This window comes from Ovis canadensis, chromosome 3 (assembly GCF_042477335.2).
Source record: "Ovis canadensis isolate MfBH-ARS-UI-01 breed Bighorn chromosome 3, ARS-UI_OviCan_v2, whole genome shotgun sequence".
NCBI classification, from domain to species: domain Eukaryota; kingdom Metazoa; phylum Chordata; class Mammalia; order Artiodactyla; family Bovidae; genus Ovis; species Ovis canadensis.
In genome coordinates, this window is record NC_091247.1 from 85,633,587 (window position 1) to 85,661,241 (window position 27,655).

Genomic DNA, 27,655 nt, shown 5'->3' on the forward strand with positions numbered 1-27,655 from the left:
TCTGCACTGTGCTGTGTGCACCACGAAGTCTTGCTGGGCAGGCGGCCCAGATCGCCTCCAAGTCTCACAGTTCTGTAAGGCAAAAGGATGAAATATAATATTTACAACCCTGGGAATGAATTAATCCCTGGAGAAAAGAAGGGCTGAATTTTCTCACCTGCTCACATTCAGCTGGCTCAGAACCTAAGCAGGGCACCAAGGACCGGTTTCTTCCTGTTGCCACAGGGCAGGACACCAGATTCAAGCCTTGAAGCTAAATATCTGACCTGTCAGAGCTGGGTCTTTGTGGACTTCCACCTGTTCTTCCTGGTAAATAGCTTCTAGGAGTTTCACCTCTGGGAAACTGCAGGGACAACCCTGACAACAACATCAAAAACATTCTCAAGAATAGCTGAAGATGCCTCAGGTAACAGAGTATGCGCCCATCCTAAGCAGTAGCAAATGCTATATGGGCTGCACATTTTTTTCTTTTTTTTTAAAGTGGAGAAAAACAGCTGCTCAGAAGAAGCTAAGCTCCACTAACTGCTGACATGCAAACCCAGCTTTGACAGCTGAGCTGCAGCTCTGCTCCTGGTCTACAGGTGAAATGAGCTCTCAGCCTTGCAGAGACCTATTGGTGCAGGAGAGAGGTGCCTGTGAGCAAGGACCAGGCCTCACACTTGCTGGGGCATTTCTGGTGGGCTTTGAGGAAAAGGACAGCCTTCTACCAGAGCAGAGAAAGGGGAAGAATGAAGAGGCCACATAGTGCAGGCTCTTGTCTTCCACGCTTTATTGACAGAAAGGGCTGAAGACATTTTATATGTCCTCCCAAAACTGTCAACAGGAAGAAAGGCAGGAGGAAAACAGGTGCCCAAGGCTGCTGGAGGTCCTTGTGCCCTGCCTGTAGTAGAGGTCTAAAGGCAGCTATAGGACTTCCCTGGTGGTCCAGTGGTTAAGAATCCGCCTGCCAACGCAAGCGACACGGGTTTGATCTCTGGTCTAGGAAGAGTCTACATGCCATGGGGCAACTAAGCCTGTGTACCACAGCTACTGAAGCCCTCGTGCCCTAGAGCTCTTGCTCTGCAACAAGAGAAGCCATTGCAAGGAGAAGCACACACGCTGCAGCGGGAACAAAGCCCTCACGCAGCAACGAAAGCCCAGTGGAGCCAAAAATAAAATTAGAAAAAACAATAAACGTGGCTATAAGTTTAAGATGAGGGGATCTCATCATATTATGCTTGCTTTGGTTCCCTGAAACTCTCTGTCAGGGTATTCCTTTCCTCCCTCTGAAATAGCACCCAATCAGTAAGACTGAGAAGAACAAAATGGAGGACAGGACTTTACTTCTACCCCAAACATACTTGAGAGGAAGGTTCCTTTTTACTGAGTAGCTCAGCCATAGTATTACAACTACTGTACAGTAAGAGGTGTTACTTTCTCATACAATGGGTTTTCCTATTACCTGAAAAGTTACTCACTGAGGGTCTATAACCAAGGTCAAACACCCCCAAAGTTTAAATCTGCATAAGCATGTCCCTTAAGAGCTCAGCTTACAGCTTTTATGAAGGAGTTGAAAAACAAATATAAATTAACAGCCACAAAAGATGGAGACTTGGCCTCTACCTTTATCTCTCTCTTTTTTTTCTTTGTAAATATTTTGAACAAACTTGTCGTCTCTTTTCTTTGCAAAAAAGCAGATATAAACTGACAAAAAGGAGAAACAGGAAGGAAAATGGTGAGAGAAGTGGGGAGGCCACCTGTATGAAAGGTGGCAGAAGAATGAGAACTGACAACCATCCAAAGCTTTGTTTATTTAGTTCCTAGCTTTCTGTTTCTTGGCTATATGGTGATCCTGGCTATCTATATAGTCAAGAAACTAATTGACTTTTCTTTTTTTCCCTCTCTTTTCTTCCTTTCCCGTCTCCCAGAACGTTTTTTGACATCTAACCATTCGTAGGATACAGGTCGAGTTAAGAGCCTCAGGTTTAATACCAGACTGCCTGGGTTCGAGCCCCAGCTTTCCACTGCTCTTTAACTGAGTGCTCCTCAGTACATGACTCAGACTCCTTGTTATGGTTCTCACTTCCATTAAATAAGAAAAATGAGCAGAACCTGGTTATAGGGTTGTGGTATGGATTCTTTATTTATAAAGTGCTCTCTGAAATGCCAGCCATGATTATTATAAACCCTCACCTCATCTCTCAGGGGAACAGTATCTTCCTTTGCTTCAACACGACTGCGGTCTCTGCTGCTGCTGCTAAGTCGCTTCAGTTGTGTCCGACTCTGTGCTACCCCATAGACGGCAGCCCACCAGGCTCCCCGTCCCTGGGATTCTCCAGGCAAGAACACTGGAGTGGGTTGCCATTTCCTTCTCCAATGCATGAAAGTGAAAAGTGAAAGTGAAGTTGTTCAGTCATGTCTGACTTTTCGCGACCCCATGGACTGCAGCCTACCAGGCTCCTCCATCCATGGGATTTTCCAGGCAAGAGTACTGGAGTGGGGTGCCATTTACTGTATATCAGTTCCCAGAGCTCTTAATGAGTGCAGCTGGTCTAACAGGTTTCTTGTAGCATGTCTCAAGGAAGTGGGCTTGGGGTTCAGTGCAGCCCAGTTCTGGCTGAATACCTGGTACACCTGTGACTCTGTCCTAGGTGAATTGCGCTTGAACCCCAGGCAAGCTTAGGGTCATCCCTGGTCAACCCAGGATTGCAGCCATACCAGAGCCTGGTGCAGATCTGACCTGGCCCCCACAAACCTCTACTGATTCATCCATAATTTTCTGCCACCAAAAGCATGCCCTGAATGCTTCAGAAGCTCAGCACTTCCCTGGGGACAGCCTTGCTGTTTCCTGCACTGCCCATTCTTGTCCATCTCCATCCAAAACATCTTTCTCCTTCTCATTACCTGGCAAAATTCTACTTGCCCTTCCAAGATTTATTTCATTCTCATCTCTTCTTTCTAGGAATTACATCTATCTTGACATTATTTTCCAGGTTAGTGGATAATATTCTGGCTTGACTCCTCCACCAGTCAATTTCTGGTGAGCCCAGCTACACTGGGGAGGCTTTTTTTTTTTTTTTTCATGTTGCAATAAAAGCACATATTGGGCAAGAAAAATTTATTTCAAAGAAGAAGCATATTTCAGTGAATATTTAAACCATATAACACTCCCAGAACAGAAACAAAAACTATCATGAAATTTTTAATCTTCATCCTTAGAAGTCCATCATCTTCAGAGCCAGGTAAACAGAGCCTCAAAACCCACCATCATTACCAAAATTGGGGCGGCATTTCGGAATGACCAAATGACTTTGGACTGGCCTCAGTTAAGCCACTTGCCTGTGGGCTTTTGGTCAATGTTAAGAGTCAGATGAGGGAGAATGAATACATTTATATGTATTCCAAGGTACTTTGCTGTCCACCTGAAACTATCACAACATTGTTAATTGGCTCTACTCTAGTATAAAATAAAAAGTTTGAAAAAGAAATGTAATCTGAGCTCCTACAGATTTCTTCTTGGCTGACAGTGGGCCAGACATGTAAAATCTTATATCACTGAAGGGGAGAATAGAAGTTACCGCCCTTTTTGGAGGAAGTTCCAAAGTAACAATAGTTGTTTCTTAAGCATTTCTGAGAAAGAAGGAAGAAAATATCCCTTAATTTCAGTTTAAGTGCCACTGGGCAAACAGATATAATCTATGAGGGACCGGCTTAAAGTATGATTATGCAAAAGAAAATTATAAATTTTTCATGAGCTCTGAAGTTGTTGCAACTTATTTACATAACAGAGTTCTAATGAATTTGAAGGATGGTGAAGATGGTAGTAAAATGATATACTAAGAGCCTTACAGAATTACGGACTGTAAGAGTTATAAGTGACTTTATAGACTAATTGTTCGTTCTTAATCATGAGTATGGGGCTTCCTTGGTGGCTCAGCGGTAAAGAATCTGCCTGCCAATGCAGGAGATACAAGTTTGATCCCTGGGTAGGGAAGATCCCCTGGAGGAAGGCATGGCAACCCTCTCCAGTATTCTTGCTAGGGAATTCCCATGGACAGAGGAATCTGGTGGACTCCAGTCCATGGGGTCACAAAGAATTAGACACACTGAAGCAACTGAGTACACAGTTGCTTCACAAATACATCACAATCACAAATACATCACAAATACATGATAGAATTTTCACTGGTCCACAGAAAACTTAGATAGATTTGGATAATCAGTTATCACATTCTTTTACAAAGTAAGACAAATTCAATTTAAAAGGTCCTTCTTTATTCCAAGATTAAATTTTTCCCATTTTTATGGTGTTAATATATTTTTTCTTTTATGAAAAATGGTGACTATGAATGGTAGTTTTTTTTTAAAATGTAACCTATTTAACCGATTATCCCAATCAGTTAAAATTTTTAAATCAAAATAAAACATGCATATATTCCCAATTAATTTTAATAGCTCTGTATTTGTAATAGCTTTCCAGCTTGGCAAAATGAAAAATTTCCCTAATTTTTTAAAATAAAATTTATGGGTATGATTTATAAAAACTTATGAACCCTGATTGAGTTCAACATCCTATTTGCAAAAAAAAAATGGAGTCTAGAGAGGTTAAACACTAAAGCATTATACATGCACTGAAGGTCCCATAGCCAGTCAATAGCCAAGCCAAGACTGGAACCTGGGCTCTTGCCTCCTGAAAGTTCAGAGCTCTTACAGCTCTTACAGCTCTTACAGCTTCACAGGTGTCCAGGATTAGTACAGAGGGGAGAATTTGACCTAAAGCTACTTACAGTGCAGAACTGTGATGAACATGAGTTTTACGTGGTCGATTAGATTACATGTTAAGTTGTATTGTGCTTTGCCACAGTTATCTCTTACAATCATGACAAATAATCTTCACCTGGCATGAATTGTGCATTTTTGTGTGTGATTTTCATCTGATCAAAACTCAGTAGGATAACATAAAATTTTATAAATATACAGAAAGAAATATGCCTTTATTTCATCACCTCGCTCGTAAGCTACTTAGCTCATTTTCTTACTTATCAGTCACAAAACAGTAGCTGCCACTATTTTTCCCTTGCAGCTCACAATATAAGAGTTCCAGTGCAATAATTCTGCATCTAGGACAAGATGAGCCAGCTTACTCAAGCCTACCTATTGAGCCATGTCCTTATCAGATAACACATGTTATCAGACCAAGGTAAATATAAAAAAAACCTGGAGCCAGGAAAACATTCAACTCTGTGATGCCAAAAATCGTAATCAGGGGAGCTGATGAAGAAAGCATTTGTCTTTCTAGACTTCTGCTCTGCCTTCCCTTCATCCTCTATTTTTGTTTATTTTAGCTTTCTTTGATGATGCTTTTAACATTCAGCTTATCTCTGATTTTAACAAAATCACAATAAAAATATGTACCTATTGCTTTGGGGGTAATTACTCCAAGTTAATTTCTATAACCTGCCACAAATAATAGTACCCCTGCAGGTCATCTTGTTGCCATCCATCTGTCCCCTGGAGCCAGATGGGGGTACACATATGATCTAGTACAAAATTACACTCATCAATCTTGGAGGTAACACATGAACCAAGGTTTCTTCTTTCTTTTTTTAAACAGAGATAACTCGCACACCATTTCAAAGTGCACAATTCAGCAATGATTAGTGTATTTACAAAGTTGTGCAACCATCACCACTATCCAATTCCAGAATCTTTCATCTCCAAAAAAATCCTCATACTCATTATCACTCCCCATTCTCCTCTGTCTCCAGCCCCTGGGAAACCACTAATCGACTCTCTATCTCTATGGATTTCCTACTGAACGAAGGTACTTTTGATCCCAAATAATAATAATAACCAAAGTGACCTCAATTCAGTTAACCCAGGAGACACACAAACACACAGATACACACACACACACCCCCATGAAATTCCTTTCTGGCAACACCTCACCTTCCCTTCTAATATGTAGGACTCCTTCTTCCATGCCATTCCCCTGTATTTCAGAGGTGATATACCTGCATTTATCCTACTCAAGATGCAAGCCATCCCAGCCTTTTCCTCTTCTGTCAAAAAAACCATGACATGTTCTATCAGGGTCCTGCATTTGTAGGGTAATGCTTAGGTAAGTTCCCCTCTGCTAAGGTGCTAAGAAATAACAGATTAACAGTTTAGTGGAGACCTTCTGAAGTCTAAGGCTCAGCTGGGATGACCATCTGACCCAGTTTGTTTGGGACTATCTCAGCGTATACCTGTTGCTTGGCTTAATTATTAACAGCATTCCCTTTCCCTCTTAAAATTGTCATGGTTTGAGCGTCTAACTATATGGTCTCCCAACCTTACCGAAAATAAATGACTAATCATGGTAACTATGAGCATTGTGTCAGGCCAACAGGGGAAATATATTTATTTAGGGAAATGAAGTTTTAATGTTTCTCACATTGCACCCTAGCTCTGCAGTCCTATAAAAGGTTTAAATTCACCAACCTGTAGGAATCAGGACTTCATCCACAGGCAAAAAAGCATCAGCTTCTATAGTGACTTCGTGGTCATATATGTTTGGGGAACCCTGGGAAAGAAAAAGTAGAGAAAGAAATGAAGATTTAATGCTCAGTCTTATACATTTGCTTTACAATTTCTCTTGCACAAATGATTTCAAGTATTGATGAAAACTTCAGAAATCTCATTTGACTGATGAGGATGACTAATATGTTCATTTAAGTTAGGTAGGCAGGGGCTCAGAATAGTAGCCGATACATCTGAAAGAAGATTCCAAGAGTGATCCCAGCATGACTTTTCTGAATGGAATGATGAAAGTGAAAAGTCAGAGAGACAATGGTGGTGTGAAGGCCTTTAGGGTTTTCACTTATTAGCAGAGGGGTTTCTTCTACTCTCTTCACATGCCAGGCAAAGAGAAGAGCAAGGATCAGTGACCTGTAACACACAGGTGCTGGGTGTTCAAAGCACTGCCGGCAGGCTCACCCGAGGTGGGCCATGTCTCCACTTCTCTGGCCTAGTTTCCACCCAGAAGTCCCCCACTCCCTGCCACAGAGCAGAAGACTGAGAGTCAGAAGTGGGGTCCCAGCTCTTCCATAAAGACAGCCTGCCCTCCTGGCAGAGTCCAAGGCTGGTACATTAAGTGTTAGCTGGTGGTCAGAAAAGCCTGGGGTCTAATCCTGGCTCCCAGTGAGTGGCCCAGGAAAGCCACTAAACCTCCTGGAATCTCACTTCCTTCAGCATAAGACTGGGCTGATGCACCCATTCTCAGGGCTCTCATGGGGAACAGTTTGGTCAAATGGGCTTGCAACCTGGAAAATACACATATATGCTTCCAACAAGAAGGGTCATATTTTAACAGCAGTATTTTTTAGTTAATTTTTAAATTTTTTATTTATTTATTTATGGCGGTGCTGGGTCTTTACTGCTGCACGAGCTTTTCTCTAGTTTCAGAGAGTTGGGGCCACTCTTTAGCTGCGGAGCGAGGGCTTCTCACTGCTGTGGCTGCCCTTGTCGCAGAGCGCAGGCTCTAGGGTGCACGGGCTTCAGCATCTGTGGCGCAACAAGCTCAGTACCGTGGTTCTGAGGCTGTAAAGGACAAGCTCGATAGCTGTGGTGCACAGGCTGTTCCTCTGCGCCATGTGGGATCTCCCCAGATCAGGGATCTAACCTGTGTCTGACGCACTGGCAGGTGGATTCTTGACCACTGAGCACCAGGGAAACCCTAGTAGCAGTGTTTTAGAGCTTCCCAGTGAAAGATGTGGGATGGAAAGCAGCTGAGGGCTTTGCTGGGTGAATGCTCATAAATAAACTACACCGGTAGTTTCCAACTGGGGATGATTTTGCCCCACAGCTGTCCTGAGCCATGTTCGATTGTCATGACCAGGGACAGTCATGCTCCTGGGGAAGCCGTTCTTGGAAGAGGCCGTGGATTCTGTCAAACAGCCGACCACGCCCAGGACAGCCTCCCCACCCACACGATGAGGAATTATCTGGCCCAAAATGTCAACAGTGTTGAGGCTGAGAAACCCTGAGCTGAGGTAAACTGAAGGCTCTGCAGTTTCTGAGAAGTAGGCAGAAGGAGGCAGTGCGCTCTGGGTATAAACTGGAAACAGACTCTATGGTGAGATGGCCTCAGTCGCACAATCAAATGGAATCATCCTGAGGAGAAAGGCCAAGATTTTAGAGGCCCTGAGAATCGACGTCTAACCATGACAGAGACTAGCTTATTTACACCACCAAGAGGCTGTTTCTGAGGAACTAGGATCCTCTCGATTGTCCCAGTGGTCAGGGGTAGGAGTGGGTGGGAAACAAGGCTGGAGCAGAGGCCTCTGCCCACACCTTCTTAGCCACTTCTGATCTGACCTGGGAAGGCAGGTCCAAGACGGTAGCGGCCTGCATCACTGCCTGTAGCTGTTACAGCCTAGAAGGGTCTCTCTCCTGTGACTTCCCTGTGTCACCATCTCATGCCTCGGCTACTGAGAGCACCAAAGAGGAGCCTGGGACTGAGGAAGAGAATTTGGGACTCTTTGGCTTTAATTATTTTTTCGATGCTCACCTCCAGGTTGAGTAGCATTCCACTGTATGAATATATCACTTGTTTATCTGTTCTCCTATTAACAGACTTTTGGGTTGCTTAAAAAAAAATTTTTTTTTTACTATTATAAATAGAGTGTCAGGAATTTCCTTTCACTTTTTTTTTTTAACAATAGGGCAGGAAGAAAATGATTCCATATGAAAGTCACAGACCAATAAACTGAGTCCAAGATGTTGAGAAGAAGTCTGGGAAGAGAAAGAAGGGGACACTAACTAGGCACCCACTCTCTTAATTGTTGAGTCACTAAACAGCAGTAACATTCCTTCAGTAAAGAAAGCATGCTTTTCAGTTTATGCCTTTCTTACTTGGAATAATGCAATGTCTCCTCCAGTGGAATATTACTGTTGGATTATTTTCTTTTCCAGGCTGATGAAAACTTGGCAAGGAATGCTGATTCACAAACAGAACTGAGGCCCATCTCTGAGTTCAGTGTTTGCTTTCGTTAACTTTGGTTGCTACTGTTTGTATTAATAATGTTAACCATTTAGAGCTGACTATGGCTAGGATGGGGCATTAAAGACCTTTTTGTGCATCGCCATGACCACCACCTTAATTCAGCTCTAATCACCTCTAGCAAGATAGACACTGTTGGTTCCTACCCAAAAGCCATCTCCATTATTAGCAAACACCCTCCTTTTCCCCTGGCAGAACACTGACTAGTTGATTCATCTTATATGAGGATATATTCAGGGATAGGACCCCCAGCTGGGCCCCAGAGAGCAAACTTTGTCTAATTCCCTTGCTGGTGATTGGGTTAAGCAGAGCGTAGGACACACTCTGGCCAACAAAATGTGAGGAAAGTCTGTTGAGGAGCTTCTGGAAAAAGTTTTGTTTCTTCTTAAAAATGGAACATTAGAGATATGAAAAAAAAAAAAAGAGTAGGTCCTTTTTTTAAAATCTCTGGATGTGACTATATGAAAAGGAGACTCATGGAGCTGTGGCAACCATTTTGTAATTATGAGGGGATAAGCCTGAAGACAAAAACACTGAAAAAGCAGAATGGAATGATGGAAGAATTTGAGTCCCTGATAACATACCTACACAGACATACCAGAACCATAACTATTACTTTTCATCTCAAATTTCCCCAGGCCTGCTTTCATAGCTCTTAAGACAAAGTTTCAGTTTGTTTTTTTTTTTAAGTTCACTTACTTTTACATTAGATAAGAAAGGAAAAAAAAAACCTCAACTAATCTACAATCTACATACCTTTTCCATTCTTTGAAAAACACCATGCTTTCCTGTCTCTAGGCCTTCAACATTGAAACTTAGAAGTGATGAGTCAAAGCTTGACCCCCCAAGTAGGACAAAAGTTTGCTTATTAAATTTAAAAGACAAACAAAAAGAAAATATATATGATGAGTTGACTACTTTAAATATTAAGTTTTGAGCTATTTTTCCTGGGGAGGGTTTAAAACACACAATAATGCTTTTCCGGTGGGACAAGAGATGTTCTGAAAATACAGACAGACCCCTTGACCCCAGGCTGATTAACTGCCCATCAGCTCTTACGTGTCTGCTCCAAAGGCTGGTGGCCCTCACCCACCCCCACCCCTGAAGCTAATGGCTGTGGATCTGAGCTGTACTTACTAATACAGCACACACAAGGGAGTTTGCCCTGACCACTTTTCTGTGTGGGGTCTGTGATCTGGGAAACTATCCAGCCTCTGGGGAAAAAAATTTAGAAATACCTGTCCCTCCAAGTCCTTGTAGGATTGGAAGGGTGGAAAGTTCTGGTCAGGAGGGTCCTCCTCTCGGGTAAACAGAAAGAGCCTTAGTGAACCTTACTTCCCCATGTTGGGTCCTTCATTGGAACACAGAGGCAGATGTAATACTTCACATCTAATTTCTCTTTCTATTTCTGAATCTATTCCTTTAGACCAACCCCTTGGTTACAAAAATGTGGAAAATAGTGAAACATCACCATTATCTGCTACTCACATAATACCATTAATATTCCGTGTTATTTCTGTGAAGTTTCTTTCTGAACTTATTTTTTAAAGTGGGGTTTTATGCTTATGACTGCAGTCTCTTATGGCCTGTGCATATTTGTCTTTTTTTTTTTTTTTTTGGTTTGTCTTTATGATCTCAAGAAGAATGGTTCTTGAACATAAGGAATGAGCAAGTGAAGAACCATCTTTCTTATCTTCAAAGGAAGAGCTTTGGAAATTCTGTAAGGACAAATTAGCTCATGCTATTTGAAAAGATTCCAGAAAAAAATCAGCAGATCATCAGCAAACTCCTAAAAAGTATAAAAATGCAAGGTATTACTAGCTGCCTGTGAACATCATCTTGTGGTAGGAAATCATGCCAAAGTGATTCAAGTATAGTGAACAATGATGAGCTTCTCAGGTGAAGAGAAAGTCATAGACAGAATCTAGAGTTTAGCTAAGCCTTTTATTCTGTGTCATGTAATAGCTTCCTCAATAAGCTAAAATATTGCCATTAGGGGGGAATGAGGTAGTTTAGAAGGAATTACCTAAGAGGGGCTTTCAGTGTCTTCACACCACTCTTTAGGTGGGCTTGTACAGTGGGAGCACCCCAATACTGGCAGTATTTCCTAAAAGGAGCTGGGCTAAGTACGTTTCCAAGGATCCAATGTGGAAAATGCCTTACTTAGAAGTAATTTTTAGGGGAGGGGGAGGAGTGGAATAGGGGAAGCAAATGTAAGCCCTTGTCACAGTTAGAGGAGAGGGAGTTCTTTTTTTTTTTTCTTTTAATATTTTAATTTATTTATTTGGCATGCAAACTCTTAGTCACAGCACGTGAACTCTTAGTTTTGGCATGTGGGATCTAGTTCCCTGACCAGGGATCGAACCTGGGACCCCTGCTTTGGGAGCTCAGAGTTTTAGCCACCGGACCCCCTGGGAAGTCCCAGATGAGAGGGAGTTCTTGAAATAGCTAGTTTTACCTGTCTGAGCATGTGGGCAGCACAAGCTACACAATGTATTCCCTTCCCTATAATTTCCATTTGTTGAGCAGCTACTGTGAGTCAGATGCTTTGCTGGGTGCTCTTCCTCACTCAAAGGGTGACCCCATCTCCAGAGTAATTCCCTAGTGGGTTCGTCTCTTTAGTCACAGCCCCACCACCCCCAGGTCATTCCACAAAGCTCACTGCAAGAGAGAAGAGGCAAGTGACACTCCACACTACAGCAGGTGAGCAGAGGCAAGTTCACTTACCTGGCCTGCCAGGTTGAAGTAAGAATGATTGGTCAGATTGACCGGGGTGGTCTGACTGGCCTGTGCTCGGTAGTTGACCACAAGCTCGCCACCATCCAGCGTGTACGTCACCCAGACTTTTAATTCTCCAGGGTAGCCTTCCTCACCGTCTGGACTGACCCGTGAGAACTCGACACCATTTGACAGCACCCGAGGGGTCCAGAGGACCTGGAAGAAAGTGTTTTCAAAGCTATTTAAGTCACTCCAGTGCCGAGCTAAATGCCACATTGCAATATTTAAGGACAGCTTGGAACCTAAAAAATAAAACTAGTGAGGATAACAAAACAGAAGCTGACTCACAAATAGAACAAACTAGTGTTACCAACGGGGTTACCATAAGGATAGAGGATTAAACGTACAAACGTCTATGTATAAAATAAATAACCTACAAGGATATATTGAACAGCATGGGGAATATAGCCGATAGCTTCCCTTGTGGCTCAGCTGGTAAAGAATCCACCTGCAACGTGGGAGACTTGGGTTTGATCCCTGGCTTGGGAAGATCCCCTGAAGAAGGGAAAGGCTACCCATTCCAGTATTCTGGCCTGGAGAATTCCATGGACTGTATAGTCCATGGGGTCACAAAGAGTTGGACATGACTGAGAGACTTTCACTTTCACTTGTAGTAACTTTATTTATTTAGAGAAGAGGTTAATTTTTTTTTTGCTGCACTGGGTCTTTGTTGTTTCATGGGCTTTTCTATATTTGCAGCAAGCAGGGGCTATTCTCTAGTTGCGATGTGCAGGCTTCTCATTGCGGTGGCTTCTCTTGTGGCAGAGCATGGGCTCTAGGCATGCGAGCTTCAGTAGCTGTGGTTCCCAGGCTCTAGGGCACAAGCTCAGTAGTTGTGGCACACGGGCTTAGCAGCTCTGCAGCATGTGGGATATTTCAGCACCAGGGATTGAACCTGGGTCTCCTTTACTACTGAACCATCAGGGAAGACCCTATAATAACTTTAAATTGAATATAATCTTTAAAAATCATGAATCACGATGTTATATACCTGAAATTTGTACATAATCTTCTATGCCTTATCAAATGCCCATTATGAGCCCAGGGACTTGCTAGAAGTGTCACACACACTATCTTTTCTGTCTCAGGACTGACTTAAAGTGGGTACCATTATCCTCATTTAAAGATGAGAGAGCAGAGGCTCAGAAAGGATAAACTGTTTGTTCCAGGCCACACAGCTAGTAAAACGCTGGATTTGAATCCAGGTCTAATCCTAGAGCCAGAGGACGAGGTAGCCAGAGACCTCCAGTCCCTTTGGGGAGCCTGGGATCACTAGTAAAGGGGACCTTTGCTGACATGAGACCTTCATTTGTTGGGTGCTCATTAGCCACTGACCTGGTGCTTTACATAAACCATTTGATAAGGATTTGGCTGAACCCACTAAAATTACCATTTTTGTAGGTCAAAACAGTTGTGCACTGGCAGTTTCATATGGGTACAACTAATATTATTACCTGCATTTTACAGATAAACAAACTGAGTTCAGTGGTGTTAACTTGCCCTTAATGTGGGAGGTGTTAACTCTACCTCCCACATTCTAGAGGATGGAGTAGAACCCTTTCACACTTCATGCAGTTATTTAAAGGGAAAAAAAATCTTGTTTAAAGTCACACATGCAATGAGAGACAGAGCTAGGTTTCAAACTTAGCCTGACAGTCTACACTATTCCACAGCCTTACTTTCATTTTCAGCAGTGGAGTTGAGACCAGACACTGTCATTCAAAATAGACTTGGAAGACAGTAACTTGTGTGGGCCATAACAATGGCCCATGAGCCCAGGCTCTGACTACCCACTCCTGACACGGCCTGCGTCTCTCACTGACACTACATCTGCCAGGAAGTGGAGCCCGGTAGGAAGAGAGGTCTCTGCCTTCACCTACAGTGAAAGCAGCTGGTATCTGAAACAAATTCAGTGACCTCAGGAAAAAATTAATTTTACACCCTAGTTATCTTCTGGAAATGGTGAACTTTTGAGACACTTAAAATATAAAAGCTGGTATATGTGTGATTAAAGAAAAAGGTCAATTGAAGTCAATCCTAAAGGAACTCAGTCCTGAATATTCATTGCAAGGACTGATGCTGAAACTGAAACTCCAATACTTTGGGCACCTGATACGAAGAACTGACACATTGGAAAAGACCTTGATGCTGGGAAAGATTGAAGGCAGGAGAAGGGGACAATAGAGGATGAGATGGTTGGATGGCATCACCAACTCGATGGACATGAGTTTGAGCAAGCTCTGGGAGTTGGTGATGACAGGAAAGCCTGGCGTGCTGCAGTCTATGGGGTTGCAAAGAGTCAGATACGACTGAGGGACTGAACTGAACTGAACTGAACTGAAAGAAAAGGGAATCCCCCAAACGGGAAATTTTATAAATAAAATATGTGAAATAAAATGGTCTTAACTTGCTACCTAGTTTTTCTCCTTTAGAGAAAGGACACAATGGAAAGATTTTCGTGTAAGTCAGTATCATCAGATAAAGTGGAAAGTACAATTCCTGTTCACAGGAGAATTTCCCTGATTCAGTAGTTTCCAAATTTTCCTGAAAACTTCCTAATTTGTTTCTCTAGGCCTACTTACCCCATTTCTAATCCTGTCAGGTTATTCAAATTTCATCTTTAAAAAAATGCGTTGGTATAAATAAGAAAACAATTACCTGCAAACCGACAATTATGCAGTAATTGTTGAGATCAAACACAACTGAAAGCAAAGTTCATGTGATGCTGCTCATGTTGCTCCATGAAAACCTCGTGTCCCAAAACTTTCAATGGCTTCATGATTATATTCCGGAGTCTTTCCCCACCCTCTGCGGGCTGTTCCACAGCCACTCTCTCAAATATCCACTTTTTAAATGACATGCTATCTTTTCTTGAAGAACAGTTCAACTCCAACCTCCCTAGCTGCCATTAATACAGCTCCTGTAGCACACCTCTGGCATCTATATTTTGGGGCTCATTATTCACGTAACTGTTATTCATGTAACTTACTACATGATACTCACTGTACTGGAGGATCAGGAATCCCCATCCTATTATGCCGCCTGGTTCACAGAAGAGGCTCAGTAAACACATGGCAGAGAAGGATATAAACACTCACTATCTTTATGTGTTTGTTCCTACAGGGTGTGCCCTGTAAGTAACACCACAGAAAACTCCATGTGGAACAGAGGCAGCAGGAAGAAGCTAAGACAAGGGGCTGAGGCTCTTCTGAAGACCCCTGGCCAAACAGAGCTGAACCTAACTTCCTCTGGTTGGGGTTTGCCCATGGACCTGGCATATTCCAGAGACCCTCTGCCCCAGTATTGCCAGGACAGAAGCCATCCTCTGCCTTCAGCCGTCTCTGGCATGAGGAGTTTCATCATGGAGGAAAGGGGAAGTAATGGGGCTGTCTGGCTCTAAGCCGCAGACAGCTGATGGAACAGGGGAAACAGAGAGTGACCAACTTCCTTTGGCAGGATAGGTGGCGATTAAGAGGTAGAAAAGAAATTGTGATTCTTAACATGCCATAAATGTTCCTGTCTCCTCTGGCTTTTCTCTAGGAAGTCACCTGGGTGGTATAATTTAAAGGAAAGCTAACTACCAAAATTACCTCTCTGAGATTAGACTAGTAAGAGAATCGCTGCGATTAACCTGCAGACTCCCACACAGCTAGGAAAGAACAGGAAGCCAGGCATTCCCACCTCAGGGAGAAGCTGTCTGATCAATTTGTTTTCCTAACCTGGTTTTCCAGGGATTCGCTTACGGGATGGGAGTTAATGTGGAAAGGGGGAACTGGGGAGAATCTGACGTCATTTTGAGGTGTGAGACCCTTCACTGGAAGGGTAGCCTGGATGGGGCAACACAGTACATGCCAGTTGGGGTCGGGGGGGAAGAGCTTATAGACCAATACTAGCGGGGTGTTGGGTTGGGGGTATGCAGGTGGCTGTGGCAGACAACTGTAGTATAGAAATGAGGGCTTTGGGTCAGGCAGCCCAACTTAGGAGCTGTGTGGCCTTTCAGGGCCTCACATTTCTCATCTGGTGATAATACGGGGTTCTAATAACGGTGGGAGATAATATATGCAAATGCTTTGTGCAGGAAGTGGTGCATGTTGTCTTTAATCCACTTTTCTGTTCTGCCTAAAATCAACTCTCTGATCCCAAAACTGTGAGACGGGCGTTCAGTCCCTGTCTTTTCTAAGTCAAAGGCGGTCATCTTTTCACTCAGGGGCTCCCCTGCCTACTATAGTCAGATGAGCTAGAGAAAGGTGGGCTGTGGAACACAGCCAGCAATCTCCTTCCCCTCAGGCCCAAACCATGGAGCAGCCTCTTTCCTGGATCACCTTACCACGCATTGACTCTAGGGCCTAGGGCTGTGCCTGGGAAAGGCAAGGCATGCTGGAAGGTACTTAGTGAGGTGTGCCAGGTGAGGACACTGTGCAATGACTTCAACTCACCTTGTCAAATCCTTTGACTCCTCCATGCAGGCTGTTGGGCCCGTTGTTAACGGCCAGTTTATACTCCTTCCCATCCAACGTGAACGTTCCTTTGGCAATTCGGTTGGCCACCCTGCCAACCACAGCTCCAAAGTAGGGCTGCTTTTGGAGGTACCCTGCAAGGATATGGGATGACAACAATTTTAAAACTTTCAAACCAAAGATGAGGTTCACACTGCTGCTCACCACTTCCTTTTAAGGGCAGCTGTAAGTATTAACAACATGGGCATACCACGTGTGCATGGAAGCAGGGAAAATTGGTGTTCTTTACACACGACCCTTCTCTTTTCCAAAAGCAATTCATATTTTTTACAAACATTTTAAAAGACTAAAGCACAAAGAAGAAACTTAAAGCATCCTGAACTTATCACTAGAGAACCACTGACTGTTAATATTCGGGTTTTTTTGGCTGCGCTGGATCTTTGTTGCTGCACATGAGCTACTCTCTAGTTGCCGTGCACCAGCTTCTCCTGTTGAGGAGCATGGGTGCTGGGCTCTAGGGCACACAGGCTTCAGCAGTTATGGTGCTCTGAGTTAGCTGTCCCACAGCATGTGGAACCTTCCCAGGTGAGGAACTGAACCTATGTCCCCTTCACTGGCAGGCAGATTCTTAACCACTGGACCACCAGGGAAGTGCACCATTTATATTCTTATGTATATCTATATTGTTTCTTTCTTTTGCTTGTTGTTTTGGCCATGTAACATGGCTTGCAGGATCCCAGTTCCCTGGTGGTGGTAGTGGTGGTTTAGTCACTAAGCTGTGTCCGACTCTTGCGAACTGTAGCCTGCCAAGCTCCTCTATCCATGGGATTCTCCAGGCAAGAATACTGGAGTGGGTTGCCATTTTCTTCTCCAGGGGATTTTTCCCAACCGAGGAATTGAACTCGGGTCTCTTGCATTGCAGGCAGATTCTTTACCAACTGAACTACTAGGGAAGCCCCACCAGTTCCCTGATCTCGGATCAACTGAGCGCCTCCTGCAGCGGAAACTCACAGCCCTAACCACTGGAATGCCAGGGAATTCCCTCCTATGTAGGTCTGCATATTCCCTTTAATATTTGAGCATACGTGTGCATATGCTTTTCAAATGGGCATCTTTCACTTAGTAACATGCATTTAAGGTTGCTCCATATATTTTTGTGGACTGATTTCTTTCGAGCACAGCATAATACTCTGTTGTCTGGATGTACCACAGTTTACTTATCCATTCACCTACTGAAGGGCATCTTGGTTGCTTCCAAGTTTTGGCAATTATGGATAAAGCTACTATAAATATTCATATGCAGGTTTTTATATGGACATATATTTTTAACTCCCTTGAGTAAAATACCAAGGAATGTGACTGCTGAATCATATGATAAGAGTATGTTTAATCTTGCAAGAAATGACAACTATCTCCCAAAGTAGCTATACCATTTTGTATCCCCAGCAATGAATGAGAGTTCCTTTTGCTCCATGTGCTTGCCAGCATTTGGTGTTGTCAGTGTTGTGGACTTTGGCCATTCTAATAGGTCTCAATGTCATTTTAATTTCCCTTTCCCTGATTATATATAATGTGGAACAAATTTCGTTTGCTTTCCAGGAGCTCGAAAATGTGAAAAGCAGGACTTCTGTTCAAAAATCATTTAACTACATCTCCTTTTGACTCCTACCTTGATTCATTCAACTGGTGTACACCAAGCCCCTACTCGTTGCCAGCTACATACTTGGCATCGGAAAGAAGGATAAATTCAACAGCAAACTGCATCATGGACTTGCAAGAATTCTCTCAGGAGGGATCACTTTCTGGCAACAATTAATAAGCCCATCAGTAAGAAGCACTTTTCAACCCTTGGTTTAGATGAAGTTTTTTAAGGATTAAATGGTGAGGATAGCAGAAATGACTGCTCCTAACTGTCTCTGAGTAACTCTTTAGAACAAATGGATTTTATATTATTTTCTTATGTTACTAAGTGTTTGTTTTTTTTTTTTTTTTTTTTTTTGGCTGCATTGGGTCTTTGTTGTGGCATGGCAGCTCTCTGTTGCAGCACACAGGCTTTCTCTAGTTGCGGCACAACAGCCTCTCCTCGAGGTGCTCGGGCTTAGTTGCCCCTCGGCATGTGGGCTCTTACCTCCCTGACCAGGTATAGAACTTGAGTTTCATGCATTGGAAGGTGGATTCTTAACCACTGGACCACCACGTAAGTCCCTATTACTAAGCTTTTAAATAAAATCAAAATTATAAAAAGTGACAGTCCCCCAAAGTCTGAATAGGGCTAAGAACCTTGTTTTTGAAATGCAGAAAATACTATTTTCCAAAAAATAGTAGTAGAGTAAAGAGGGTAGTTTCTAGGTCAAGCCAAGAATGCTGGTTTAATCTAGTCAGTAACTGATGTAGTTTGGCCCCAGGTAAAGAGCATGATGGTGTGATCACTCACCTAGAGCAAGATATCCTGAAATGTGAAGTCAAGTGGGCCTTAGAAAGCATCACTACGAACAAAGCTAGTGGAGATGATGGAATTCTGGTTGAGCTATTTCAAATCCTGAAAGATGATGCTGTGAAAGTACTGCACTCAATATGCCAGCAAATTTGGAAAACTCAGCAATGGCCACAGGACTGGAAAAGGTCAGTTTTCATTCCAATCCCAAAGAAAGGCAATGCCAAAGAATATTCAAACTACCGCACAATTGTACTCATCTCACACGCTAGTACAGTCATGCTCAAAATTCTCCAAGCCAGGCTTCAGCAATACATGAACTGTGAACTTCCAGATGTTCAAGTTGGTTTTAGAAAAGGCAGAATACCAGAGATCAAATTGCCAACATCCACTAGATCATGGAAAAAGCAAGAGAGTCCCAGAAAAACATCTATTTCTGCTTTATTGACTATGCCAAAGCCTTTGACTGTGTGGATCACAATAAACCGTGGAAAATTCTTCAAGAGATGGGAATACCAGACCACCTGACCCGTGTCCTGAGAAAACTATATGCAGGTCAGGAAGCAACAGTTAGAACTGGACAGGGAACAACAGACTGGTTCCAAATAGGAAAAGGAGTACGTCAAGTCTGTATATTGTCACCCTGCTTATTTAACTTCTATGCAGAGTACATCATGAGAAACACTGGGCTGGAAGAACCACAAGCTGGAATCAAGATTGCCGGGAGAAATATCAATAACCTCAGATATGCAGATGACACCACACTTATGACAGAAAGTGAAGAGGAACTAAAAAGCCTCTTGATGAAAGTGAAAGAGGAGAATGAAAAAGTTGGCTTAAAGCTCAACATTCAGAAAAATAAGATTGTGGCATTCAGTCCCATCACTTCATGGCAAATACATGGGGACAGTGAAAACAGTGTCAAATCACTGCAGATGGTGATTGCAGCCATGAAATTAAAAGATGCTTACTCCTTGGAAGGAAAGTTATGACCAACCTAGATAGCATATTCAAAAGCAGAGACATTACTTCGCCAACAAAGGTCCGTCTAATCAAGGCTATGGTTTTTCCAGCGGTCATGTATGGATGTAAGAGCTGGACTATAAAGAAAGCTGAGCGTGAAGAATTGATGTTTTTGAACTGTGGTGTTGGAGAAGACACTTGAGAGTCCCTTGGGCTGCAAGGAGATCCAATCAGTCCATCCTAAAGGAGATCAGTCCTGAGTCTTCATTGGAAGGACCGATGTTGAAGCTGAAACTCCACTACTTTGGCCACCTGACGCATAGAGCTGATTTATTTGAAAAGACCCTGATGCTGGGAAAGGTTGAAGGCAGGAGGAGAAGGGGATGACAGAAGATGAGATGGTTGGATGCCATTACCCACTCAGTGGGCATGAGTTTGAGTAAACTCCAGGAGTTGGTGATGGACAGGGAGCCCTGGCATGCTACAATCCATGGGGTCACAGAGTCGGACACGATTAACGACTGAACTGAACTGATATAGGGTAAAGGGTAAAGAAAAAGTTTGTCCCTCTTTTCTGGCAAGGGACTGGGCAGAATATGTTAATAAATGGGATATGGTCTTCTCCACTCCTCAAACATCCCAAGGATTCCAGCTATGACATCTACCTCAGACAGCCCAAACCTTAACAAGAGTGCCCTAAAATCTCAGATAAAATTGCACAGGATTCTCGGACAAACCCTTCACACCCTTAATGACTTTCTTTTGGCCTTCTGAGGAAAATCAACACTAGTTTAACTGACAAGCACTTTAAACATCCCAGAGCTTTTATATGTTTTACAATCGCTGCTGGTTGTCCCAAATTAATCTCCATGCCATTCTGTGCAGTGTTAACAAAGTGAAATAGGACGTTTGAGGAGTGTGAAGGAAGATATTTGGGGGCAAAGGAAGTAAGGACGATTAAAATTATTAATTGTTCAATATAGTCAGACACAATCACAGCCAATAGCACGTTTAATCATTATCTGTTTCAGGTGAGGAAATAGTTCTAGAGAGGTTAAATAATTTGCCCAAGGTCACAGAGCTATAAGGGACAAGCAGAGATTTTAAACTAGGAATCCTTAATGCTTCTAAAAGGACACTCTAGGGCATCTGTAATATGAAACTGTAGCCTCTAAACTGGTCCCTTTTCCCACCACCACCTCTTATAAACTCAGGTTTTCTAAAAGCATTAAGTTGATTTTTTTTCTAATCTTTTCCTAATACCTCTCATGGCAGTAATAGCTGGGTGTTGGTGGCAAGTGGGGTGAAGATGAAAGGAAATGAATCGTGCTGATTATCTGGGTAGATTATTTCTACCTGTAGCTCATAAGCAAATATTCTCACCAAGGTTTTGAAAGAAGTCATAATGACAGCAAGTGGGACACGCAGATGAAAAAACATTGAAAAATATTTTCAAGGGACTTTCCTGGTGGTCCAGTGGTAAAGAATCAGCCTTCCAATCCAGGGAACATAGGTTTGATCCCTGGTCAGGGAACTAAGGTCCCGTATGCCTAGGGGCAACTAAGCTTGCATGTCACAACTAGAAAAGCCTGCACACTACAATGAAGACCCAACAAGTCAAAGAAGAAGAAAAAAATTTTTTCAATATAAAAAAATGGCAGAAAAAAACCTCACAGGAGGCATTACTGATTTTTCTAGCCTATAACTAAAAGATCATATGATTTACCTCTTTAGAATTCTACAGAACAAAGATCTCATTTCCTAGGGAGTATGTGAACTATTCTGATCTCCATTCATGGCCATTATCCACGTAGTTTATATAATCTATCTGGGAAATCAGAGAGTTCACATCTAACCTGGCAGTTACAAAAGGACCATGTCTCATGGAATTATCCATGCTCAGCTCTTCCCTGTGGCTCAAAACATTTTGGAGACATAGTAATGTGACGATAAACCCTGACTCGGTCACATCTTATTGCTTTAAATTATTTGCCCCAGTTTGTTTATATAATACTTACTCAGACATTCGAAGGCTATACAGTGAAAATCCAGCCTTCTTCCTATCCCTGTACCACAGCTACCCAGAGTTCCTTCTGAAACACAACCTCTGTTGCCAATTTCTTAACATGGGTTTTAATACCCTAGAATTGATCAAAATAGTAATATACTGCCATTCACACTATTATGACTGAGACAATTATGCTTCCCATAATGACATATATGAAGCTCGACCCTGAAGATGGCTGAACATATCAGAAAGTCTTCCCATAATAAGGAAAAAAGAGAAGCTAAAGGCAAAAGAGAAAAGGAAAGATATACCCATTTGAATACAGAGTTCCAAAGAATAGCAAGGAGAGATAAGAAAGCCTTCCTCAGTGATCAGTGCAAAGAAATACAGGAAACAAAAGAATGAGAAAGACTAGAGATCTCTTCAAGAAAATTAGAGATACCAAGGGAACACTTCATGCAAAGATGAGCACAATAAAGACAGAAATAGTATGGACCTAAAAGAAGCAGAAGATATTAAGAAGAGGTGGCAAGAATACACAGAAGAACTATACAAAAAAGATCTTCATGACCCAGATAACCATGATGGTGTGATCACTCACCTAGAGCCCAACATCCTGGAATTTCAAGTCAACTAGGCCTTAGGAAGCATCACTATGAAAAAAGCTAGTGGAGGTGATGGAATTCCAGTTGAGCTATTTCAAATCCTGAAAGATGATGCTGTGAAAGTACTGCACTCAATATGCCAGCAAATCTGGAAAACTCAGCAGTGGCCACAGGACTGGAAAAGATCAGTTTTCATTCCAGTCCCCAAAAAAGGTAATGCCAAAGAATGCTCAAACTATCGCACAATTGCACTCATCTCACACACTAGTAAAGTAATGCTCAAAATTCTCCAAGCCAGGCTTCAACAACACATGAACTGTGAACTTCCAGATGTTCAAGCTGGATTGAGAAAAGGCAGAGGAACCAGAGATCAAATTGCCAACATCCCCTGGATCATCGAAAAAGGATGTTCCAGAAAAACATCTACTTTTGCTTTATTGACTACACCAAACCCTTTGACTGTGTGGATCACCACAAACCGTGGAAAATTCTTACAGAGATGGGAATACCAGACCACCTGACCTGCCCTCTTAGAAATCTGTATGCAGGTCAAGAAGCAACAGTTAGAACTGGACATGGAACAACACACTTGTTCCAAATCGGGAAGGAATACGTCAAGGCTGTATATTGTCACCCTGCTTATTTAACTTATATGCAGAGTACATCATGAGAAATGCTGGGCTGGATGAAGCACAGGCTGGAATCAAGATTGCCGGGAGAAATATCAATAACCTCAGATATGCAGATGACACCACCCTTATGGCAGAAAGTGAAGAACTAAAGAGCCTCTTGATGAAAATTAAAGAGGAGCATGAAAAAGTTGGCTTAAAACTCAAGATTCAGGAAACTAAGATCATGGCATTCGGTCCCATCACTTCATGGAAACAGTGAGAGACTTTTTTGGGGGGGGGCTCCAAAATCACTGCAGATGGTGACTGCAGCCATGAAATTAAAAGACGCTTGCTCCTTGGAAGAAAAGCTATGACCAACCTGAACAGCATATTAAAAAGCAGAGACATTACTTTTCCAACAAAAGTCCGTCTTGTCAAAGCAATGGTTTTTCCAGTAGTCATGTATGGATGTGAGTTGGACTATAAAGAAAGCTGAGCGCCGAAGAATTGATGCTTTTGAACTGTGGTGTTGGAGAAGACTCTTTAGAGTCCCTTGGACTGCAAGGAGATCCAACCAGTACATCCTAAAGGAGATCAGTCCTGAATATTCATTGGAAGGACTGATGCTGGAACTGAAACTCCAATACTTTGGCCACCTGATGAGAAGAACCGACCCACTGGAAAAGACTGTGATGCTGGGAAAGACTGAAGGCGAGAGGAGGGGATGACAGAGGATGAATTGGTTGGATGGCATCACTGATGCAATGGACATGAATTTGAGTAGGCTCTGGGAGTTGGTGATGGACAGGGAAACCTGGTGTGCTGCAGTCCCTGGGGCCGCAAAGAGTTGGACACGACTGAGTGACTGAACTGAACTGAACTCTCATAATGACATATATGAAGTTCATCCCTGAAGATGGCTTAACATATCAGAATGTCTTACTTGATATTCTAAACACTTATTTGTCTTTTGAAAATAGCTTGCTTTCCTTTTTAAATAAACCATTAAATTATCTAAATTATAGCATAAGGTTGAAAATGTCTCTCAATCCAGCACCTGGAATACTTCACTTTTTTTTTTTTGATGTGCCACACAGCTTGCAGGATCTTAGTTCCCCGACTAGGGATGGAAACTGTGCCCCTTCCAGAGGAATGGAAGCTCGGAGTCCTGACTACTAGACCACCAGGGAATTCCCAGTATCTAGAATATACTTTAGATGCTTTGATTCGACCTGGCATTTTGTGGCACCAGTCATGGATGCTGACAAAAGAATGCCATTTAACTTTCTCAAGATATGTTAATAACATGGGGTGGGGGGCAATACCGTCGATAAAAGCTAGATCACTGTAATCCAAGGGGATCTATTTTTTTTTCTCCCTTTTAAGAACATTTGGGACTAATACTTTATTTCACCTCCTGCTGCTGCTGCTGCGAAGTCACTTCAGTCGTGTTCGACTCTGTGCGATCCCACAGATGGCAGCCCACCAGGCTCCCCCATCCTTGGGATTCTCCAGGCAAGAACACTGGAGTGGGTTGCCATTTCCTTCTCCAATGCATGAAAGGGAAAATCAAAGTGAAGTCACTCTGTCGTGTCCGACTCCTAGCAACCCCATGGACTGCAGCCTACCAGGTCCGCCATACACAGGATTTTCCAGGCAAGAGTACTGGAGTAGGTTTCTTTCACCTAGACTCCCACAAAACTCAGACACTCACAGAGATAATGTATTCAACATTACTGCCCTCACAAAATTGGCACTTCTATGCCTACTAAGAATCTGGTGCTTCCCAGGTGCCATATCATCATCATGGCACAGTTTTCATACGAATTGTGCAAAGATGCCTTTTGTTTTAAGACCCATGTGACTCTTATATCAGAACTAAAATTAAGAACTTTCCTGGTGGTCCAGTGGCTAAGACGACATGCTCCCAATACAGGGGGCCCAGGTTTGATCCCTGGTCGGGAAATATACCCCACATGATGCAACTAAGAGTTTGCATGCTGCAACAGAGATCGAAGATCCTGAGTGCCACAACCAGGACCCAATAAAACAAGCAAATAAATATTATTAATAAAAAAATAATTAAAACTAGTAAGAAATGAGTGTGTGTACAAGTGGAAGGAGGGGAGGGGAGGGTAGATACCTTCTGAATGGTGATAAGGCAGAGATGGAAATGAGGTGATAAACACAGATACCACTTATCATCTCCAGTGCTTTATAGGCTCAGAAATTCTAGGTCATCTATCCAATTCTTCTTGGACTCCATGGGCAATTTTGCACCAGTTAAGTAATCTCTGTGATTCTGTTTCCACGGAGCAAATGGTTATGCTAACAGAGAGATGACTCAGCAAAAGTGATTCTAAAGCATTCTCTTTTGTCACTTGCCAACTCTCTTGCCTTCTGACTCTGAAGACAGGAGATAGAAACATCCACCCCAGAAACTGAAAGGGATGTAGAGAGTTAAAAGGAAAGTGGAGCTGATTTTCCCAGCCCCTGCACCTTCCTACCACTGAGTCTCCTATAATAGGCTTGCTGAAATTACCCAAGAAATTCTGCTGAATGTTACCTACACCTTCTCCAAGCCAAGCTGTGGAGGCTCCAAGGTAGTTAAAGACAACCAACCAGAGGGCAAGGAATAGAATCCTCAGGAATATTTAGAAAACATTTTTGTTAAGGAAATGAAGAGCCAATTTCAGTCTGCTAAGGGAAAACCAATTCTGTTTTCTGTTGACCTCCCATCCTGGGCTATGTTGCTAAAGAAGCAAACAGACAGAAAGACACACACCTAAAGGAAAACCTCAAACCTCCTCTCTAACAGATTTTATCCACACGCTTACCACTGAGCAGAGAATTAATTCTCAAGCAGTTGCCCTTTGCTAACTTTATTTTGAGCTCTTTTTCTCTCTAGCTATTCAGTGTGCCAAGAGACAGCAAGCACTATGTACATTTTCCTTTGCTCCAGTGAAATTGCAGTTTTAATTATTTGTTTATGCCATTATTTGGCTAAGGTCTATCTCCACATCTAAACTGCAAGCTGCATGAGGGTGGAGACCTGTCTCCTGGAATGAGATAATTGAATCAACAATGATTGAATGCATGAATTAATACACGTTCTTAGCTATAATGTATTTCTGCAGAATAAAATCTATCCCAGTTATAAGGAGACTCATTTCTCGACAGTAAGTTGGTCTTCCATGTTCTTTCAGTACATGGTTATTGATTAGCCAGGGGGTGTGGGACACCGAACTCCACAGAACAAAGCAGATAAGCTTCTGCACCCGCTGAGCTTACCTTACCGAGCATTTCTGAAACAACCAGACCTCAAAGCGAATCTGATCGAGCAGAAAGGAAGTAGAAGACGCACGTCTTTGATTTTTTTCCCCCCTTCTTCAGAAATGGCAAGAGCTGGGAGCCACACCCACTCCAGCCTGTACGTCTCCTCTCCCGCCCTCTGGGATCGGGCAGTTCAAAGATCGCTCCAGGGTTGCTGAAGTTTTATCTTTCCCTCAACTGACTTTTTAATTAAGGAAAAGCCTGAATGTATAACCGGAAGCTAACTCCTACGGCAGTTTCTGTTCACTTTGTCTTTTCCCAAACACTGGATCGCAACACACTGAGTCAGCTGGATCCAAGCGGTCACAAGCTCGGTACTTCCCCTCGGTCCCCGCATCCCTGGCTGCTGCTGGTGTGGGGCAGTGTGCGCGGCGGGCCTGGGCCCCGTCTGCAGCCCGGGACGGAATTCAACCCACCTTCCAACTCGTCAAAGCCGAGCACCACATCTGAGGCTCTGCCCTGCCTGTCTTTGACCTCCAGGGCTGTGATGGTGCAGCCCCAGGAGATGATGTCCACTCTCAGCTGGTCTGACTGCAGCTGGAACTTCTCCACTGTCCCTGCTCCCAGGGGCAGGTCTCCAAACACGGCTCTGGTCACCGAAACCATGCTGAGCTCAGGGTGTGCAGCTGCTCCAAGTCCTTCGAACTCCCGCCGCTAAACCTGGAGCCGCAGAAATTTACTGGAGAAGGGGCGGGACGCGGCTCACACTCCTCCCCTTTCTTGATTGGATTTTAGGGAGTGACCACTCCTGCAAAAAATATCCTCTGGGACTTCTCTAAATCATTCTTCTGCCTGAGGGAAGGCAAAGTTTCCAGCTAGGCTGGCAATTTCCAGTCAGTTCTTTTCTTTTGGAACCCTGACTGCATTGCATGTTGGGAATGGTAGTTTTTGGAATGTGAAATTGCATTTTGGGGCCTGTAGTCTTTCTAAACCGAAATCCTGAATCGGCTGTGTTCTACCGTTTTTCGGGCACGAGGTTCTCAACGAGCAAAGATTCATCCGTTAATGGTGGCTGACTTTCAGATAGTGAAAGTAAAGTCGCTCAGTCGTGTCCGACTCGTTGTGACCCGGTGGACTGTAGCCTAGCAGGCTTCTCAGTCCATAGGATTTTCCAGGCAAGCGTACTGGAGTGGTTTGCCATTTCCTTCTCCAGGGGATCTTTCCCACCCAGGGTTCGAATCCGGGTCTCCCGCATTGTAGGCAGCCGCTTTACCCTCTGAGCCAGCGACTTTCAGATAAGCCGCTGAAAAATGAAGAGATGAGAATTAGGAATAGCGAGGGGAGGAGATTTTGGGGGGAAATTTTGATTTTTAACTCTTTGACCCAGTGGGAAAGAAGTACAAAGCTTATTTAGAAAAGGGGTAAATAACTGCAGGTTTCTCTGGACACTGACTGAGGATCCATTCTGTTTGTCCCACACAGACAACTCTGAAGGTGTTTCTGC

At 43.1% G+C, this 27,655-nt stretch overlaps 1 protein-coding gene across 1 annotated transcript in view; it reads right to left on the reverse strand.

Moving 5' to 3' along the window:
* GALM (galactose mutarotase) overlaps window positions 1–27,239 on the reverse strand; it is a 54,073-nt gene extending 26,834 nt beyond the window's left edge. Inside the window, exons 1-4 of the mRNA XM_069583505.1 lie at window positions 26,628–27,239; window positions 16,237–16,391; window positions 11,750–11,956; window positions 6,463–6,544 (exon numbers count right to left, since the gene is read on the reverse strand). Coding sequence (XP_069439606.1) covers window positions 6,463–6,544; window positions 11,750–11,956; window positions 16,237–16,391; window positions 26,628–26,817 — 634 coding nt within the window. The 5' untranslated portion in view covers window positions 26,818–27,239. The remainder of the gene's footprint in view (window positions 1–6,462; window positions 6,545–11,749; window positions 11,957–16,236; window positions 16,392–26,627) is intronic.
* Window positions 27,240–27,655: the final 416 nt, after the last annotated feature.